This window comes from Hyalella azteca, unplaced genomic scaffold, assembly GCF_000764305.2.
Source record: "Hyalella azteca isolate HAZT.00-mixed unplaced genomic scaffold, Hazt_2.0.2 contig2100, whole genome shotgun sequence".
Taxonomy (NCBI): domain Eukaryota; kingdom Metazoa; phylum Arthropoda; class Malacostraca; order Amphipoda; family Hyalellidae; genus Hyalella; species Hyalella azteca.
The window spans coordinates 331,177-350,243 of NW_025932387.1; the positions used below are offsets into that span (position 1 = coordinate 331,177).

Consider the following 19,067-nt stretch of genomic DNA (forward strand, 5'->3'; position numbering starts at 1 on the left):
AACTGTATATTATGCCGAGCTACAAAGGAATTATAGAAACGTGTATCTTAACCGTCTGCCAGCCATAAAAGTGAAGGAGAGATGCATTCGTTGCAGCAGCTCGAGCCAGCACGAGGATGGCCTGAAGCCTATTGGTACGTGTAGGTCATTTCCTCTATAGCTTCCCTAATGTCATGTCGTCTATTGACGCCCTCTTTGTCGTCATGAATGTTCGACGCAGCTGCATTGAGTTCCTCTCAATGAATAGTTTTAGCTGCCCTGTAGCAGCACAGTGTGATCGAGCTGAAGAGCTCCAGGCTGCGTTTACGAGCATTTCATTGCACAACAACTCGTTCCCCAGCGCGAATAATTTTCATTATTGTTCTTTTCAAATCACCATTCCGTCGAGAGATGGAATCCAATTACATTGCTACGTTATTCTCTTGCAGAAAGAGGGACTAAATCGCGCTATTAATTTTTATTGTTACTTCTTCCAACCACAGTCAAATCTATGATATAAATTAAACATGATTTAGACACTGAGTCGAATAAATAATTGCCTGGATGCTGGTGGCGTAACATAGTGGCAATAAATCTTTCGGTAATGAGAACGCAAAATTCTCACGAAGAATTGTTGATTTTCCTATTCAAGGAATATCATATCTCTTTTTTCATCTTCGATGGTTCATTAATAAATGTTGGACAGACATCAATTTTGCATATGGTGCCGAAATAGAAGCATTATAATTATTTGTGAGACTTACATTTGGTTAAACTTTAACCTTTCCCCATTCGAAGGCATAATAAACTGAAAGCATGATTGTTATAATAATTAAAATTACTTCTGTTACATTTGAATATTGTAATTGAGAATAACAATCAATCCTGGTTGAGACAACGCCACAGCGTGGTTGCAGAAGACGTTAGTTGTTTTAGCTTCCAGTTCCGGTGTTTCTGATTTGCGCATTCTAGAATCATTGTATATTTTTAAACAGAGGCCGAGTTTGAATTTAGCTTTTAGCTCATACCCGCTTGAAATTGTAAATAGGTAGGTTTTGCAGCTTAGGTTTATTCGTTGTATTTTTGACTGTCCTAATCACTGATTTATCTGTGTTCTAGAATTTTCGAACTGATGATGGAGCTGGACTCCGAAACGTTTTCTTTAAAGATACTATGAATTTTTGTCGATTTTTCTTTGCTTTTAAGTTTTTAGTGAATTTCCTATTCAAGCAAACGAGTGATATTATTACGTTAGTTGTGTTTGAACAGTAAAGCTTCACTGCCCATAGATTTTCATTTGCCTCCACATAAGCTCTTGTGATGGCAACGTTCGCTGCTTCGTTTTTAGCGTGACAGCGAAGTGACAAGTCATACTTTGATTCATCCATGCCTTGATATACTTGAGGAGTTTGTATTTCCATCACCGATAAATTAATACCAAATTACCAAATTAGCTCAATTGTAATGCCTCATGACAGAGACTATCGTCTCTCTTAATATAGTAATCATAAAAAATCAGACTTAGACACGCAAGATACGAATTCACATTCCCAAGTTATGAATAAATTCATTGGATAAACTCTCCACTTCTCGACTGCATTCGTACAGCTTATTTAGGACGGATTTGTCTCCCGTGCGTATTTTTGTTCGTATCTATCAATAAATCAACTTTTTAGGCGCAAACGCATATCATACAAATATCTCAGCTCAAATTATTGCTATCCTGACAGATAATATTTCTCCTTTTTAGCGCGTTTTCTTATTTATGGAAAAAATGCACTATTGTGATTACCATGTCCGTCTGTCCGTCTGTCCGTCCGTCTGTCCGTGACCTCAAGTTTTCCTCGACGAGAAAATGCGCTCTCTGTCACTCACTGCAGTGAGTACTGAGTTTTATTTTTTCACCATATGAATGGACCATATCATTCCTCTATTTCATATCACCTGACAGCTTAGATATTATTTTGCCTGCCTGAGTCAGCTGACTCCCCGGCCCTGCGCCGGCCCCGAATAGGCTGTATTCAGATCACGCAGCGCCGTCGTGCAGGCCGAAGCACGCCTTTATTTACGGCGAAACTTCGTAAAATGTGCACGTCGCGAGACACACAAGAAATTCCAGCCTCAAAATGAGAATTGAATATTGTCTCGCACGAGTTCCAGAACTAGAGTCTGTCTTCGATCACCATGAGTTAAGCGCCATAGTTTATGTTTTCTCTCTGATAGTTTATTATGGCTCAGTGATCGGTACTAACTGGGAAAGAGTATCAGCTTGCTTGAAATAAACAATCTGAAGTAAAAACCTCAACTGCGTGTTTCTGCAAATTTTAATGAATAAATTGTATATGTTGTGTTTTTATTGTGTGTGATACATTGCCAACACTCTAATTTTAAAATAAAATCTTTGGATTCCCATGCAATTTATCAAATCGCATTGTATTTTACTGGAATGAAGAACGGACCAAAAATGACAGACTCTTGTTCATTTGAGGTGGTATTTTCATTTGCCGGCTTAAAATTTTGAGCCTTGTAATTTTTGTAATTGTAATTTTTGAGTGTAAATTAAACACTGAACTCGTTTATACAGTACGCGAAATACAAACTCGGCGCGAAACAAACTCGGCGCGAAATACAAACAGGATGTTTCCGTGAATCACCATGATTTTATCTACTGAGCTTCCTGGAGTGTGTGCAGGTTGTAGATTAATAGAATTCTTTCCTATGAACTCCCATTTTTCTTATTTTCTTAGAGCTGCTCTAGGCTTACTTACTGTTATTAAAGAACTGTTCCCTTGACTATTTAATATTCGAAAGTTCAGTGTTCACAGCACTGGGAACACTCGTCGGGCAGCCTGAACCTCCGGCTCACGAATGTCTCCCTCTTCTCTTCTGGTTTAGGTTTCTGGTTCTGGCTTTCTGGTTCAGGTTTCTGGTTCTGGCTTTCTGGTTCAGGTTTCAGGTTCTGACCTTCTGGTTCAAGTTTCAGGTTCTGACCTTCTGGTTCAGGTTTCAGGTTCTGACTTTCTGGTTCAGGTTTCTGGTTCTGGCTTTCTGGTTCAGGTTTCTGGTTTTGGCTTTTTGGTTCAGGTTTCTGGTTCTGGCTTTCTGGTTCAGGTTTCTGGTTCTGGCCTTGTGGTTCAGGTTTCTGGTTCTGGCTTTCTGGTTCAGGTTTCTGGTTCTGACCTTCTGGTTCAGGTTTCTGGTTCTGGCCTTCTGCTTCAGGTTTCTGGTTCTTACCTTCTGGTTCAGGTTTCCTGGCAATATTTCTGGCTCGACTTTGCCCTCTTGAGTCTCAAAAAGCGATCCTTGCTTCCAGTCTCGACAGTCGGAGACAGAGATTACGTTAGCGCAGATCCAAGAATTCCAAATCCGATTTATGGAAGAGATTGACCGAACGTTTTTCCAGGCTTCGATGCAGAAGAGCGAGAGAACGCACGAGTATCTCACAGGTTCCCTGCTCGAAATTCTTTTCAGGGTCGCACAAATAATTTTCTTAATTTCAATTTCATTCATCTTTAAATTCATTTAGGGGTTTTCATAATTTCTCAAGCGCTTAAAATTTTTGAATTAACTTTGGTGTACCCTGTATAACTTATGACGACTCTGCTTGATCTTTAGTCTTGTCGACTTTTTACTCAGCGTCTCTACTTAAATCATAATAATTTATATCCATGTTCCCTCTCAGCATCTTCTCTTCTTACTATGATAAATTTGGTCGCTGCCGGATTTGCTCTATCGATGTTTCATATTAATGTGTTCTCTGTACTATTGCTATTATTTGTTCTCAATTGTGTCCACTTTCTTAGTCCATAAAACATCGCTCATATCTTTCAATTTATACTTACTTCTGGTTATGAAACATTTTCCCCAGTGCTCGACTTTTCATATGCTCGCGACGTATAACATGTTGGGGTTTCACATAGCATGTTTTTTCTTACGTAGCATGTTCTCGTCTCATATTGCATGCTTTGGTCTCACACATAGCATGTTAGGTCTTACATGGCATGTTGGGTCTCACAGAGAACGTTATGTACTCTCACTTATAGCATGCTATGGTTTCCAATAGCTGTTGATCTCTCACATAGCATGTTGCGGTCTCAAAAAGCATATGTTGGATCTCACGTAGCATTTTGGGTTTCAAATAGCATTTCGGGCTCAGAGAACATTTCGGTCCTCGCATATCATGTTGGTTCAAACATAGGAAGTTGCTAAGGGTTTCACATAGAATGTTGGGTTATGTACAGAATTTAGGGGTCTCGCATAGCATGTTGGGCTCAGCGAACATATCGGTCCTCGCATATCATGTTGGGTCGAACTACGGAAGGTGCTGAGGGCTTCACATAGAATGTTGGGTTATGTACAGCATTTTGGGGTCTCACATAGCATGTTAGGCTCAGAGAACATATCGGACCTCGTATATCATATTAGGTCGAACTGAGGAAGTTGCTTAGGCTTTCACATAGAATGTTTGGTTATTTACAGCATTTTGGGGTCTCACATAGCATGTTGGGCTCACAGAACATATCGGACCTCGCATATCATGTTGGTTCAAACTACGGAAGGTGCTGAGGATTACAGATAGAATGTTGGGTAATTTTTGGGGTCTCTGCTATGTGAGACCCCAATCATTTTGGAGTCTCACATAACATGGTGGGGTCTCTCCCATCTTCTTCACTCCAAGACACCGTCTTGGCATGAAGCTCCCCTCCCCACATCTGCCGTCTTCCTCTTTGCCCTGAGGCAGGAAACCAAAACTTCCTCTTTGCATCGGCACCATTTCCTCCTCAGCCTCCTCACTACACATTTCCTCCTCAGCCTCCTCACTACACATTTCCTCCTCAGCCTCCTCACTACACATTTCCTCCTCAGCCTCCTCACTACATTCTCTCAATTCCATAGTTTATTTGAATGGCCGTTCATTCTCGTTCATTCATCTCTATTCTACCCCTCATGTTTATCGCGACGTATTACCATATTCATAACATATGTACTATATAATAGTAATTTATTTACTATATTCAGTTTTCTTTAATCTCATCAGTGATGGTGAAAATTCTCAATAATTTAGTTCGGAAATTCATGTCGCAGGTCGCGTCGGTAAAAACATGAGGATTTTACTAACTAATTTAATTTTTTAGCACAGTAAATCAAAAGATATCCATATAGGTTAGACCGCCGGCATCTCATAAATAACTGTTTTTAACTGCAAATACCAACCAATTCAATAATGTGGACACTAATAAATCAATGAATAAGTAATAATAATTATTTAATAAATTTAGAATAATTTTATGAAATTGACGTTTATTATTTTATAGTTTAAAAAAAGGGATTGGTTTATGTTTTTATCAGAAAAAACTACTTACACTGCAGCGTTAAATGAAATATTATCAGAACTTTTATTATCTGTGATTGAAACTTGTGTCGATCAAATTTCAACTTTCGAAATTGTGATTGGAGAAGAATAAAGCCTGGGTCATATAACAAACGAAAATTACTGTATATAACCCTTAGCTCATATCGTCTCTAATTTGCTAATATAAGAATTTGTTGGCAATTTCTTCTTAATTTTTGAAGCATTTTATAAATTTTATGAGTGATTTGAGTTTGAGAATGCAACATTTATTTGTCTACTCCGTGGGCGTAATTATTTGAACATGTTTTAATTTTCTACAGCGCCAAAGACAGATCGAGCTGGTCTGATTCATGCCTCCACTTACTCATATATTGTACACCTTGGCGTGAATATTTTTAGAAAATTTAATTGATTCGTCATCTTTGCTTTTAAGTTATTAATTTATTTTCTTAATCAAGTCGAAAGGGAAAATTTAGCGTAAATCATGTATAGTATATTGGCGCCGCTGCCTGGTAATTTTCATGTCAAAAAATACTTTGATAACTTAAGTACAATTTAGCATCATATGCTATCAATGGATTAAAAAGTGCATCAATTTTTAAATGAATATGAATAACATACGTTTAAAAATTACTTTTTAATGACAACACTTCTAAACAATCCAGTGTCTCCAATGTTAAAGATGTAAAACGAATTTCTCATTTTATTTTTGAATATTATAAAAATTAATTTTTCAATTTTTTGATATATAAAAATTTTTTCCAATATTATTTATTCTGTCAATTGATTCATGCATTGCTTCAAACTTCCCACATGTGTGCAAAATTTCAGATCCATTGGACAGGTAAAAGTGTGTCAAATATCAGTTATAAGATTTGTTGCTGACAAAATTATTTTTTCAATTTTTTTAATATTGAAAAAAAATGTTAATTTCTATAATCATTTATTTTATCATTTGATGCATGCATTGTCTCCAACTTTACGCAACTGTGCAAAATTTCAGATCGATAGGATAAGTAGAAGTGTGTTAAATTTTGATTATAAGATTTGTAGCAGACAGACAGACAGACAGACAGACAGACAGACAGACAGACAGACAGACAGACAAACAAGAAGAGAAGTTAAAGAGACGTGTTGTAAAATTGAGCAACGACCAACGGAAATATGCATGTTACGTGCCAGACATATTTTTCGTTGAAAATAAAGGAAAAACAACGCCAAAGAAAACATAGAAAAAATCCTGTACATTTTTCTTCATGCTATATTAAAACCAAAATGCAACCGAAGATGTTGTATCAAATTTGTGCGTCTTCAAAGTCATTCGCAACATCGGCGCTCCATTCACAGTCGTACGAAAGGAGGAGGTGGAAGGGGTGTTCGCCCCCCGGCCGTAATTGCCCCGGTGCCTGCAATGAGTTTACCGGGCCATTTGCCCCCCTGTAGCGTGCCGATTGGCTGAGCAGGTGAAAATTCTTTCTCCAAACCAGCGGGAAATCCAATGCTAGATTAACTGGCCGTGTTTTCTCTGCAAATAAAACGTGCACTTCATTCGGTGGGATTGCGTGGTGAAGTAGTGAAGGAAATTACCACACCGGGGGACTTTAGGGGGATTTTTTCGTCGCCCTGTTTTTCGTGGAACTTCGTTGTGAAGTGATGTTTGTTTGAAAATTTATTTGCTGTCAATAGATTGAGATTGCCGCCAAAAAGCTCGAATTTGTTTTCATAGAGCTGTACGAGCTTCAATCGATTTAACCCCATATGTGAATTCAATTTTATAATATTTTGGATATCTTTATAATCACAACTAAATTTATTATATTTTTCTAGCGAATAATTTATTCTTTATCCTCGATAAATAACTTGTATGCATTTTGATTTGATTTCTTAAACACGAGCTTTTTTCCTGATAATAGCGATAAATTTTCATAAAAATTAATTATGTGTATAATAATTTTTGTACATCCATAAGAGCTAGCAATCATGCTTTGAATTTCGCTAGTAAGCCAGATTTCGTCAGTACCAAACATTAATTTCCGAAATCGTTAATTAATAACACTTAATCACCATGTCCGGCACCATATAAAAATTCATGTAATTTCTGATCGTCTTCACACGTTAGAATAGGATACAAGGGCCTACTTTTTAGCGCATTTTCTCATTTATGGAATAAATGCACTATTGTGCTCGTCATGTCCGTCTGTCCGTCCGTCTGTCCGTCTGTCCGTGACCTCAAGTTTTCGTCGACGAGAAAATGCGCTCTCTGTCACTCACTGCAGTGAGTACTGAGTTATATTTTTTCCGGTTTGTTTTTCCGGTCCGGTTTGTTCAAATACCGGACGCGATCTCGCAACGGTCATCTTAAGAACGTGTGCGCTGCCTTAACTGTAAACGAGTTCAGCACAGCATATCAACAACCGAGGGGAAATACTGCGCATAAATAGCGATTGGAATTTTATAATTTGCGTATGTTTCATCTGATAAAAATTTACATACTTGAGTCCAGGAGCCATACTTTCAAAACTCGCTAAGTGAACGTAAGTACTTACGCTCTATTTTCTTGTCTATGATTGGTGGATTTTGCTTGAAAGGCCTTCAATGATTGGCTGATGAACTTACGATCTCTTAAGTTTTTTTGAAAGTATAGGCCCAGGTTTATTTAAATTCGAGTTAAATTTTAGGAGTTATGAATACTAATTCTATTTAAGAAACGGCTGAACTAATAGTCGTGAAATTTTAACAGACTTTTTACCGTTTTAGAGTGAATAAATTTCTAGATTTGACCACAAACCTTCAACCCAGTCGTTCATTCACGATTGTGTCAACATAATAATTGATAAATTATGATTACACTGACTGTTGAATGCATGATTAAACAGTTAATTTGAGTCTTCCTCCAATTTGCCTGCTTTAAAATAATGTGGCACGTCGAGCAATGAGTTGCATTGACTGTGGAATTTAATAAATTCGAATATTCTCTGTAATATTCTAAACCATAAACGAAGAGTAAATCAATAAGAATTATTAAAAAATATTCATATTGCTTCCCGTCAGACAAACTATTTAGGTACACTGATGTGTCCGAGTTTATCTTCAATTTGTTTACCTTTCAAATTGAACTTCTTCTTAATATTTTGATGGAAATTAATGAACTGTTGCACATCTGTAAAAGAAGTCGTGAGGTGAGAACTGTAAATTAAATTTATGTCTTTTCCTACGACTCTTAGTGCATCAAGCAAGGCTCATGAATATGCAATTTGTACTCATTTATTTGCGGCCTTGGATTTAAAAATTACCTAACCTAATTTAAAACATTAGGTTTTAAAAATTGTTTTATATTAGTACAAATTCATGATCTAATAGTGCAATTTGACTGAAAAGTTAGGTCCAAAGAAGTAGAGTCGTTCAAAGGCACAAAAATCGAAGAACCAGCTTCAGAGGATCGAGAAAAACTCGTTAAATTTTTCTGTTTTGAAGTCCTCTTTAGAGTTCAGAGGATTCTTCAAGAGGCCGAGTCTAGCTGAAGGCAACGTTAGGGAGGCCATAACAACTTGTTTTGGAAAGCCTTGCACTGAACTACATCGCTGAAATAAATGTGGTGAGCATTCATGGTAATTCATTAAAGCTTAATGAGGTGGTCGAGTTCCACGGCACTCTCATTAGTGAAGCATTGCAGGCGCTGTGCTTGCGGTGGTCGCCATGTGAAGAAAACAAGCTAACGTATCTACAAGCACGGTGTCAAATTCAATTCCCAACATTATATATGGCAGTTCATACAATAATTGGATGCTTGCACTCAAAATATTTAGTTAATAGGTAAACAAGGATGATAAACAAACTTCTATCGGATTTCACCATCTAGTGACCGTACTCGCGAGAATTTCAGATTTGATCCTTAAATACTAAGGATCGTTCCAGGTAAATTTCATCCGATATTTGTTTTGGTCCTGCCCACGGTCATGCTGATGCGCCACCTTCGACACCTCTAGTCTGTACTCACGCGCCACCAAAGGAAATTGCAACTTGTTTTCTCATGTCTTGAGCCTGTGACATAACTGGTCCCTCTACAAGTTTGGTTTCGGTTGTACCACTACGCCTCAGTAGCTTAATTTATTGTTTTCATACCACTTTTTTCTCGGACGTGAATCCTTCACTTCGCTACTTTATGTAATCAAATATAGGATGCGGTTACCTTCAGAGCTGTTTCACATTAAATGAATTCCTTTAAATGGGATACTATTACTCATGCAGCCATTTTCGTCTGCATTCAGCTCGAAAAATGTATATTTTCAAATTTACTATGTTCCGAGGAAATTGAGAATTGCAAATAATAATCTGTATGGTTATCTGGGGAATTTCATAATTTTGGACAAAAAATTTTTGCTCAATTTATTCGAAATTTATGAACATGAAAGGCTTGCATTTTTCATTCTATTGAATAAAAACTAATATTCGAAGACGGTATCCAACTCTGCCATCATTGGTACAATGTTTATTGCTAACACTATCCGTATTTTTCAAAAGTTTTTTCTTTCCCTTATAAATTTTCCTTTTAAGTTCCTTCAAGTGAACCTCAATTGCTATCTTCAGGATATCCCATTTTCTTTCCTTGCTGAAAACGACCACATCAGACTACATGAATCCTGCCTCAGCATTCACATGCAGTGCTTGAGTCGAACGCTTTCATTGAGAAATGCAGTGAAATGCAGTAGTCCGTCAAATTTCCTTGATCTCTTCGTTGCAGTGAACGTCGTAAAACGAAGCTCAGGAACGTTTTTAACCGCCAAAGCGCCTCTTCTTTCCTTTTAGCAGGATTGAGCTCACCCACACGGTCGACTTGTTTCACGGTGCACCATCAACACAGACGCTCCCACCTCTCACTATCAAATATAAAACTATTCCTCCAAATTTTGTTAATTTAATATTTCTCTTGCATAACCAAGTCTTGACGAAATGTTGAGGAGTCACTCGTATAGGAGATGAATGTAATTAGATAAATTTTATTTCTGAATCAAAATAAGACAAGTTTTCAGTGGCATGAAAAATAAGTTTTTCATCGGCTTCAATGCTTCGGACATCGATATGCGTTTCATATCATCCAGCCACGATCATAAAGTTTCATAAGGATCAGCCACGGGCATTCGTTTCAGCCATCATCAGCCTTATCTATGATCATCCAAAGGCTTCAGTTTCAGCCATCATCAGCCTTATCTATCATAAGGATCAGCCACAGGCATTAGTTTCAGCCATCATCAGCCTTATCTATCATAGTTTCAGCCATCATCAGCCTTATCCATCATTAGGATCATTCAAAGGCTTCAGTTTCAGCCATCATCAGCGTTATCTATCATAAGGATCAGCAACAGGCTTCAGTTTCAGCCATCATCAGCGTTATCTATCATAAGGATCAGCCACAGGCTTCAGTTTCAGCCATCATCAGCCTTATCTATCATAAGGATCAGCCACTGGCATTAGTTTCAGCCATCATCAGCGTTATCTATCATAAGGATCAGCCACAGGCTTCAGTTTCAGCCATCATCAGCCTTATCTATCATAAAGATCAGCCACAGGCTTCAGTTTCAGCCATCATCAGCCTTATCTATCATAATGATCAGCCACAGGCTTCAGTTTCAGCCATCATTAGCCTTATCTTTCATTGAGACAAGCCACGGGCTTCAGTTTCAGCCATCAGCAGCCGCCGTTTCGTGCCTTTGAAGTACTCTAATTGGTTGTTATGCTGAACCACAAAATTTACTCTTTCTAAAGGAAAAAATCGATTTTTTAGAGGCCTACTGAGGGTGGTATCCCGCAACTAACTTCTAATTTGACACGCTGTATTCCTCAGCCTCCAAATCAACACGGTGCAATCCTAAACCTTATAATTCAACAACGGGTAGACCCAAGCCTCCTAATTCAATACGCTGTAGCCCCAAGCCTCCTAATTCAACACGCTGCAGCCCCAAGCCTCCTAATTCAACACGCTGCAGCACCAAGCCTCAGAATTCAACACGCTGCATGTAGCCCCAAGCCCCCTAATTCAACACACTGCATGTAGCCCCAAGCCTCCTAATTCAACACGCTGCAGCCCGAGGCCTCCTAAATCAACACGCTGCATGTAGCCCCTAGCCTCCTAATTCAACACGCTGTAGCCCCAAGCCTCCCAATTCAACACGCTTCAGTCCCAAGCCTCCTAATTCAACACGCTTCAGCCCCAAGCCTCCTAATTCAACACGCTGCAGCCCAAGCCTCCTAATTCAACACGCTTCAGTCCCAAGCCTCTTAATTCAACACGCTGCAGCCCCAAGCCTATTCATTCAACACGCTGCAGCCCCAAGCCTCCTAATTCAACACGCTGTAGCCCCAAGCCTCCTAATTCAACACGCTGAAGCCCCAAGCCTCCTCATTCAACACGCTGTAGCCCCAAGCCTCCTAATTCAACACGCTGCAGCCCCAAGCCTCCACATTCAACAGGCTGCAGCTCCAAGCCTCTTCATTCAACACGCTGCAGCCCCAAGCCTCCTAATTCAACACACTGCAGCCCCAAGCCTCCTCATTCAACACGCTGTAATGAATTCGATCTAAGGCCGCGTATAACTGAGACCTAAATCACATAGGTTTTACTTTGAATTATGTGTTACCTTTTCAGGGTGAATCAAATGAAATATGTAATTCAGTTAGAACGTCTTTGAAGACCTAAACAAGAAACACATTGAGAAATGCGAGAAAAATTTCCACGTTATAGCTATTTTTCGTCGTTACTGTCACGTATTTCGTACAGAAAAAATTGTTGTCAGTAAGTTTCCTCTATTTAGGCCCGTTCAGGAAATGTAGGGGTTTCAATCAACTCAGTGAGGCATTGAAAGAGTGATGCTTGAGTTTTTCTATTAATATTAATGAAAATTATTAGATAATCTTTAAAATTATTTATTGATCAGGAAGGCAAACAAGGCTTTTAAACGGCATACAGCATATGTTAGCAATGTTTAATAATCTGCTTCTGCGTTTTTTTTTTTCAGTTTAATTTTTGTAAACTGAACTATACACCAGGAAAAAAATAACTTCCCTCTAACATGATTGAAACAAAACCTCATGAAATTCGTTCCGTTGAAAACTAGCATTGAAACGGCAGCGTTTTCGCCCACGAGAGGCTGGATCTTTAAGGCTGCGAGCTTTTCATCTTCACGGAGCGAGTGCGAGACTCCATTCATTTTAGGTCATCCATTGAGGTTCTTCACACCTCTGCTGAACTTCAATCATGGAAGGATTTTCTTTGAGTTTGTGGATGTCGGGCGCTTTCATCTGATCGTGAAAGTGTCATCAATGATCCCGGGAACAATACATGAGTCTTTCCAGGGCCACTTCGGTCTCTTTAAAGTTGGAGCCGTGGTTCGTCTGAGGGAGTCTTTCGAGAACCTCACACGAGCTCTATATTGCACGACTAATCCTCACAAGCCTCACAAGCCTCACAAGCTTCACAAGCCTCACAAAATATTTCCTGCGTTTTGCCCACGCCGACCTCCTGCTTAATGATTAACGTTGTGTCTGGCAGGGGAGGGAGTGAAGGAGGGAGTGGAGGGATTATAAGGAGTGTCGTGCAGGAGGGAGTGTCGTGCAGGAGGGGAGTGTCGCGCAGGAGGGTAGTGGAGGGAGTGTCTTGCAGGAGGGAATGGTGGGAATGTCGTGCAGGAGGGAGTGGAGGGAGTGTCGTGCAGGAGGGAGTGGAGGGAGAGTTGTGCAGGAGGGGAGTGGAGGGAGTGTCGGGCAGGAGGGAGTGGAGGGAGTGTAGTGCAGGAGGGAGTGGAGGGAGTGAGGAGGGAGTGTCGTGCAGGAGGGAGTGTCGCGCAGGAGGGAGTGGAGGGAGTGTCGTGCAGGAGGGAGTGTCGCGCAGGAGGGAGTGGAGGGAGTGTCGTGCAGGAGGGAGTGTCGCGCAGGAGGGAGTGGAAGGAGTGCGTATTTGTACACCTACGTGCGTCATTTTGACCCACTTTGTCTCGGCAAGAGAGCGTATCAGTGCTACGTCCGCTGTCTGCTCGTGCTATTGGTAAGATTGTGTCTCATGTTTTGTATAAAATGGCCCATTCATTTCATTGAGTGTAGGATCAAGATAGTGAAGTAGGAGTAGTAAAGAGGAAGGATAAGTGGACGAACGTAGGAAGGTGGACATTAGTGAGGCGGTGTGGAGTAAAAGGAAAAAAATAAAACTCAGTACTCACTGCAGTGATCGACAGACAGCGCATTTTCTCGTCGATGAAAACGTGAAGTCACGGACAGACAGACGGACGGACAGACGAACATGGCGAGCACAATAGTGCATTTTTTTCCACAAATGAGAAAATGCGCTAAAAAGGGTTGTGAAAGAAGGGAAAGGTGGGTTGATATAATATAGAGGCAGACGTATTAACGATGTATTATACATACAAGAGGTATTTACATGCAGAAGTTTTGATATATTCACAGCCTCGTGTGTAGAGGGATGTGGGGAAAGATGGGTGATTACGAGCATAGCAATGACGGGGACGCTTGATGAGATCTGTACTTAATAATATAATAAATACCCCAACATTTATCAATATAATATTATACATAAATTTGCCGCGAAAATAAGTCACGTGATGAATTTTTTATACGAAATAGATCACATTTCAAGCAATGAAAACAAAAGAAAATAATCGCATTAAAACATTTTGCTTGTTAATCTTATCCAAGTTTATTTCCACAACAAGCGGCTGAAGCCATCAAAACATCGAGCGAATAAAAGTTTAAGATGTCGTTCATGGCCGAGGGGAGCTCAGCCCTCAGCAGTGCCTGACTTTGCTTCAGTGTGCTACGCGCAGCTGCCGAGTGAGGTTGTGCTTGTCTCTCTGGCGTGTCACCCAGAGCACTGCCCTCGAGTTCTGTGTTCTGAAGATATTAGTTTAATTAATTCAGAAATTCTAGTTTAAATGAATGAAATGAGTCTTTTATAAACATATCGCTTTAGCGCCCATTTAACCCCAACTTTCTTCGTTTATGTTAGAATTTTTACGAAGCATAATTGACAGAGTTCATTTTTTAAAAGATTTTGTAATGCAAATGGAATGAAAATTCTGAAATACTCGTTCCGTAAATCCTAAGAACAAACAATAAAATGCAAAAAACAGCGGGAAAGTGATCACTGCCAGAAAAAAAATTAAGAAGAGCGAATTGCATAAATTACTTACTATGAAAAATGTGGTATTTGTTTACTAAAAAAGAAAGATTTGGTGCTATCATACGATAACAGAAATTCGACGTGAACCTGAAATTGGAATTGTGAATTAAACAATAAAATATCATCGCTTAAGAATATGTTCGTGCTTCAAGATCTGCAATGTTGATCTCATCGTTGACATGAATCACTGAACCAGGTAAATGGAGCTATAGTCTGAGAATTTAGGTATGAAAATATGAGAGCATTATGATAAACCAAATGCATGCGGCATCAAATCATTTATACATTTCTTATGACTTGACGAAAGATAATGTGTTGATATTCATTAATAAATTATAAGACTCTGTCCAAATTGCGATGCAGTTTTTAACCTCGTGTGGTTCATTCTGAGTCAATTTAATCTGACGAAAGAATGTTCTTCAACGAGGATTACTAGAGTTTCCCCAAAAAATATAACTCAGTACTCGCAGAAGTGAGTGACAGAGAGCGCATTTTCTCGTCGACGAAAACTTGAGGTCACGGACAGACGGACGGACGGACAGACATGGCGAGCACAATAGTGCATTTTTTCCATAAATGAGAAAATGCGCTAAAAACGAGCTTATATTGTTGGGCTTCGTCAATAATTTCTTATTTACAATTTAATCCAATAACAACCTTTTGTATCAAGAAAAAACTTAATTTGACTGTTGCACTGCAGTAATACTTTTAAAAGATCACCATTTTTTCAGAGAGCAGCTCGGTTTTTTTAATAACTAAAATACTCAAAGTATTAATAAGACAGTGCCTGATCAATTGAGGTTCGAGACTACGGAGAATATAACGTGCTTCATGCGGGTAATAACTAATACTCATTATAACTAAGGCCCACTTGAATTATGCAGAAGTTTCAACTCTACAAGTTTGGCTAAACTTAAAAATATTCTCATTCTCTCTACGGAATCTAAAAAGCGTTGGCGGTGAACTTTACTACATTAGATAGCGCGAAAAGTATTCTTTAATTATGTTAATCTAAATTGATAATGAAATTATTTCAAAATCATAAGGTTTTATACTAGATCGTAAAAATATTCACAGTTGACTCATTATTCATACTATGTGTATTAATTTTAAACAATAAATCACCTTTAAATTTTAAATTTTATTTCTACAGTATATACAAAATAATGTATAATTTCGACAACACTTTGTCTTCATGGATTGCGGTGCTCACTAATTAGCTAAGGTAATTACTGAAGTAACTTGGTCCCTTATCTTCACGCTTAATTAATTATCTTTGATACAATAAATGATGGTCTGTAAAAGACAAGAATTATCGTGAGCCTTACCGTGAAGTCATGCTCATTTCTTTAATGAATTATCTTACTTACGATGATAATTTTACTTTAACTTCAAGTGATTGTGTACAGTATGTTGATGTCTCGGTCCATGTCCAAGATTTGGTAAATTATCTTTTCAAGTTCACAATCTGTGCACGCGATTTTTTATCAAATTTCTACCCTTCAAAATTCCTGAAGTTCTACAGGAACAATAGGTTAATGATGTTGTTCATTCGTATATGAAACAAATTGTAGGTGAACTTTAATTCTCTATGTCGCAACTTTTTAATAACTTTTTCGGAAAATGTTTGACTCGCGTGGCTCGCATTTATAAAACCAAAATGTATTCATGCCATTTTTCTTAATATTTAACGGAGAGAGCGACGGTAAATGCATGTCGTTTTTAATAAAAATATAAAAATTGGTATAATTTAATGTTCACCCAGTCAGTAATTATGGTTATCGAATTAAGCACCTGAAAGGAGGCAACAACGGAATCAATAACCAGAAAATTATCTCTCTCCATAATAATGTTAAAACTATGAAACCTATTGAAACTAATTACGATACTAATTTTATATTAGACGTTTGTGTCTTTTATTCCACTTATACTTTATTTAATAGACTTTATTTCCTAGAATTTGTCTCTCAACACATAGAGCTTATGTCTATTCTTTTGTAAAAAAAACGAAATAACGCCCAGAAAACCTCAGGATTCACTATTCCACTGTTGAATATTTCGACTCGTATTGACGTCACACGTAAAAAAGCTTTGTAAGCGAATGCTTATTAACAGGTGACGAAGCATGGAGCGCACAGATCACCGACATTTTACCATTTAAGGCGAAAAATATCCTTAAGTATCAAGTCGTAATGAGCCCCCTTACTTAGTGTCAGTTGATATAAGGATTTTCTCTGTATTTTTTTGACTGAAATGGTGAGGATTGCTGAGATGGAGTGATTTATCGCTCATTTTTAATCGCAATTTATAGTCCGTGTTCCTTTAAGACTAATTTTTCAGGCAATTAAGAAGAGGTTTATATGCCAGCCAAAAGTTTAATGTTTAAAGATGAAAATGTATCGCATTGCGTTTCTAAAACTTTACATATCTTCTCCTTTTTAAATTAAATTGTTCGACTGTCAATTATAATTTTTCAATGCCGAAATTAGAAATAAAAAATCAATTTCGTTAAAATCGAAAAATCTGATCATTAGTGTGAATTTTTAAGCAGAATTTCGGCCATTCTGACAGTTGATAATTACGGGGGTGACTGTTTTAAATGACGAGCCACGTCAGTGCATCAGCACTCACGCAGGTTCCTGACGCCAATCACTCCCCAGCAACGCTATTCCTACCTGAATCGAGAATTCAATCGGCTTTAATTAATTTAATTTATTTGCTGCACTAAGTACTATTCACACACCAGCAGGATAACCCTACGCTTTATATATAGATTATCGCAGAGCTACCTTTAGAGCTTCGTTCTAGTATTACAAAATTTTTTTTACAAATATTCTTTTTACAAATATTTTTTTACAAATATTTCAGAATATTTGACGAAATTATATTATCAGCTTCAAATATTCCAGCGTATCAAAATTATTTACATTATCCTGCTGGGACAAAAAAAAAATGAAAATATAGATCAGGAAACTATAGATGCAAGGTTACCAAACGTCATAAAAAATTTGCAATGAAACGAAGACAACTCGGGAAAAATGTCCCCACGAGCACGTAAAGTTTATCCCGAGCCAAAGTAAGAATTAGAATTCAAAATAAGAAAGCAAGAATTCTGATGTCGCAAAGTTTCCGATGAAACTACGACATGTCGAGAGTTTCATGCTTCGCTGCAGCTATGCGTTATAGCCAAAAACCTGAGCTCTGAATAAAGCAACGGCACTGAATGTAGTTTCAAGATTAATCCTCAGTTATGACTGACTGAATACTTATCCACCTCGAAGCACAGCTGAAAGAGGCTGTCATTGTTGCGCAGAGCTACGAAACATACGCTCACCTTAATAGCACTAACCGATACATAGCACTAACCGTTAGATAGCACAAACCGTTAGAACTAACCGTTAGACAGTACTAACCGTTAGATAGTACTAACCGTTACATAGCACCAACCGTTAGACAGTACTACCGTTAGATAGCACTAACCGCGACATAGCACCAACCGTGAAATAGCATTAACCGTTAAGAATTTATAAAAACAAATTCCACATGAGAATTTGGACTCTCCGTAAAGAGGGAAATACATGTTGCCTTGAGAAAAAAAAAACTTCAAACCTCAAACACTTGAAAAACCTCAAACAGGAAAAACTTCAAACCTCAAACACTTGCTAATAAATTATCTAGGGTCATACATGAGCTGTAAGATAAACAACAGCGCTGGTAGAACTTATGTAGGCTGGCAAGACAATGTGTAGAGTGTAGATAGAAAGACCTGGTGTTAGAAGCCTGGTAGGTTCGCATTATGATATACTAGGTAACTCAACGTCCTAATAACTATATGTGGCCTGGGACCGACAGTATGGGACTGTATACGATGTTCACATGGTCCTGGATGTAAGACACTGAGAGATAACAGATGCCAGTCTAAAGATCCTAAGAACTTCAGAGTGCTGAACCACGACTAGCCAATGCGATTTATTTCGCCTTTTGTCCGTTGAGAACGGAAATGCTTGTTTCTAGTGTTTATGAAAGTGTTGGTGCTATTCATTCATGCAAATAAAAATCTACAATTTGTTTTAGGTTGATATTCTGGCATGTATAACAGATATTCTGGCATGGTGATTTGCAAAAATGGCACAAATCACACCAAATAGGGGTAATATCGACAATAACATAATATTGCGTTTATAAGGGGTATTGCACCTAATTACAAGGATTGCTTCCGTTAAAAAAACTATTTGACTCCAATTTCTGTTAGTAGTTATAAAAGAAATATGATTTTTAATTCTTCAAACAAAGAAAATAAACATCAGCACCACGAAATCATGAGCTGCACGAACCTTTATTGAATGATATTTTTTTTGGCCTTAGGTATTGTGTCAATTTCATCACAGTTACTTAAATCTTACGCTCTGATACCGTAGACTATCATGGAAATATATATATAATATTGTACTGGTGTAATATTGTACTGGGCCAGAAGAATATATTTGTTTGCATGTTTTGAGATCAAGATAGCAGGGAAATGATTCAGTATAATTTCAGACTATTCAA

The 19,067-nt window shown here is 38.2% G+C and overlaps 1 protein-coding gene across 1 annotated transcript; it reads right to left on the reverse strand.

The window, feature by feature from the left end:
* Positions 1-2,791: 2,791 nt before the first annotated feature.
* LOC108675244 (activating signal cointegrator 1 complex subunit 2 homolog) lies at positions 2,792-4,873 on the reverse strand. Its single transcript, XM_018163238.1, has 2 exons — positions 4,619-4,873; positions 2,792-3,202 (listed from the first exon to the last, which is right to left on the reverse strand). Exons 1-2 carry the CDS (start codon positions 4,871-4,873, stop codon positions 2,792-2,794), a joined length of 666 nt encoding a protein of 221 aa, XP_018018727.1.
* Between the last annotated feature and the right edge of the window lie 14,194 nt (positions 4,874-19,067).